This window comes from Propithecus coquereli, unplaced genomic scaffold (assembly GCF_000956105.1).
Source record: "Propithecus coquereli isolate 6110/MARCELLA unplaced genomic scaffold, Pcoq_1.0 Scaffold248, whole genome shotgun sequence".
Classification (NCBI taxonomy): Eukaryota; Metazoa; Chordata; class Mammalia; order Primates; family Indriidae; genus Propithecus; species Propithecus coquereli.
In genome coordinates, this window is record NW_012148041.1 from 2226616 (window position 1) to 2229062 (window position 2447).

At 55.6% G+C, this 2447-nt stretch overlaps 1 protein-coding gene across 1 annotated transcript in view; it reads left to right on the forward strand.

Annotated features, from left to right (window-relative positions):
* Window positions 1-2312, forward strand: part of PNPLA1 (patatin-like phospholipase domain containing 1) — a 48210-nt gene extending 45898 nt beyond the window's left edge. Inside the window, exons 7-8 of the mRNA XM_012646576.1 lie at window positions 1724-1963; window positions 2161-2312. Of these exons, the coding sequence (XP_012502030.1) occupies window positions 1724-1963; window positions 2161-2312 (392 nt within the window). The remainder of the gene's footprint in view (window positions 1-1723; window positions 1964-2160) is intronic.
* The last annotated feature ends 135 nt before the right edge of the window (window positions 2313-2447 follow it).

Below are 2447 nucleotides of genomic sequence, written 5' to 3' on the forward strand. Positions count from 1 at the left end.
TTTTATTTTGTACCTTGATAGATTTCTCTAACTTTTTACACCAATACCATCACACTTGGTCACTGTAGCCTTATAAGAAATCTTGAAACCAGGTAATGTTAGTCCTCCTCCAACTTTGTTCTTTTCCAGAGTTGTTTTTCCAGAGTAGCTCTTTGTATTTGCATATGAATTTTAGAATTAGCTCGTCCATTTCTACACAGCAAGCAGCCACACTGTAGTTCTCTTGTCCAGCTACTCTCCCGTCCTCTGCATTTGTCAGCTCAGACCTTCCACTTCCCTGAGTCCCAGCAGAGGGCCTTGCCTCCTGCTGCACAGACAAAATCAGAGCCATCAGAGAGAAGTCCCCTACTACCGTGTACATAGACTCACCTCTTCCCGTCCCCTTCCTCCCGGCACACTGAGGAAGCATCCCTCTTCCTGCCCAAAGGCCACCCCTCCCTTCAGACCCTTCCCCATTTCAGGGCCCTCCCTGAGCCACGATTCCCTTTCTCTCACATACCCAACCTCCCCCTCTCAACTGGGTCCTTACCAGCAACTTTTAAACCTGCCTGAGTCTTGCCTAGTTTAGAAAACGTGCCCTGTGTTCCGCTCTCACCCTCTCCTGACTCAGTCCTGGCTCCTTCCCCTTCTCGCTCTGCGCCTCCTCCCTGGGCAAGCTCCTCCACAGCTGCCACCCCAGCTTCCGTCACCGCCCGTGTGCTGCTCCCAACTGCACGTCTCCAACCTGATGTCTCCTCTGAGATCCAAACCCACATACCCAACTGCCACTCGTCCTCTCTCCTTGAACATCTCACAGGTCCCTTCTACTCACCGCGTCCCAAAACAAACTCATAGTCTGTGCTCTCCCACTCCTCCCAGACCCAGTCCCTTCCACGGTCCCCCGCTCAGCAAATGCACCAGCATCCATGGGCCATGCAAGCCGCCAGCCTCCCCTCCCACCCCCCATCAGTCCATCACCAACTTTCATTTATTTTACCTCCTAAACAGAATCTACTACTTCTTTCTGTGTCCTTCGAGGCTCAAGCCCCAAACACCAGCCAGCAGCACCCTGGCAGGTTTGCCTGGATCCCCTCTTGCCCCTCTCAGTCTCCACAGCCACAGTGACCTTCTCAAGACCAATCAGCTCATCACCTCCCCTGCCTAAAGGTCATGCCACGAAAACACTGTCCACGGAAACCGAGGATCCTTACTGCTGCCTACAAGCCCTATGCGGCCTGGCCCTTGTGGCCTCCTCAGCTCCCTGTCCCACCACAGACCCCCGCCCCCACCCCTGCTCCAGCCACAGTGACCTCAGACCTTCCAGGCCCCACTTCCTGGTTCATCCTCAAGCCCCGTGGCCATCGTCGGTTTTGTTCCCACTGCTGAAGTGCTCCTCCCCGTCCTGCCCCGGCCATCCTGGACCACTTGCCCTTCAGAGCTCGCTGTCAGTCCCTCAGGGAAGCTTCCCTCCCTCGTAGTACCACGTTCCTCTCTTTCCTAGCACTTGCCTCAGTTAAAACTTTAGACTATTTGGGTGAGCAATGCCTGCTTCCCCACACCAGCTCCAAGGGCCCGGAAAACACCGCAGTTGTTTTTACTCACTATAAATTCAAGTAAGTAAAGAAAAGCCATTGAAAAGCACTGATCCTGTTTACGAAAACAACTTGGGAAAGCAGTTTTTGCAACGCCGTGCTGATACGGGGGTCAGTGACGCCACTGTGACCCCAGCTTTTGTTTCTCCTAGATGCTGCCTACCTTAATTCTCCCTCCAAGAGAGTGATTTTCCCCCGGGTGGAAGTGTACTGCCAGATAGAACTCGCCCTTGGCAATGAGTGCCCCGAACGCAGTCGACCGAGCCTCCAGACGCGGCCGGCCAGTCTGGAAGGATCCGCACACGTTCACACGCAGTGGGCTCCCAAAGGGGATGGAAGCGGGGGCCATGTTCCACCTGAGTCCCCACCTGTGCAGACACCTGCATCCACATGTGAGTGGCCCATGGAGTCACCTGTTTCACCACCTGTCTCTTCATTTGAGCAGTCACCTGCATGGCCACTGGCCTCCTCACTGCCACATTCTCCAGCTGACTGGCCACCCGGCTCACCTGCAGCTATGCACTCACCTCCTGGCTCACCACTGCCCATCACGCCACCTGGGTTGTCACCTGTGTCACCTCGGCAGCAGGTACGACCATCTGCATCAACACCCGGACCCCCACCCTCCCAGGCATCCACATCACCCAGGCCATCCCTGGGGCCTTCAGCTGTAAGAGCACCTCCAGCGTCACCCGCACAGCCACCTGCGGAGGAACTGGGCCCAGAACAGCCCCAAGGTAGGACCGCTCTGTCTTCTCAAGCTGTCTTCATGTCTGGAGCCCCCGTGCAAGTGCGTAACAACACGGTGGCTGATAATCGTTCCTGTAGGGTGTAGACTGAGGTTAGTCTCAGTGGCTCTGCCTGGTAGAGGACAGG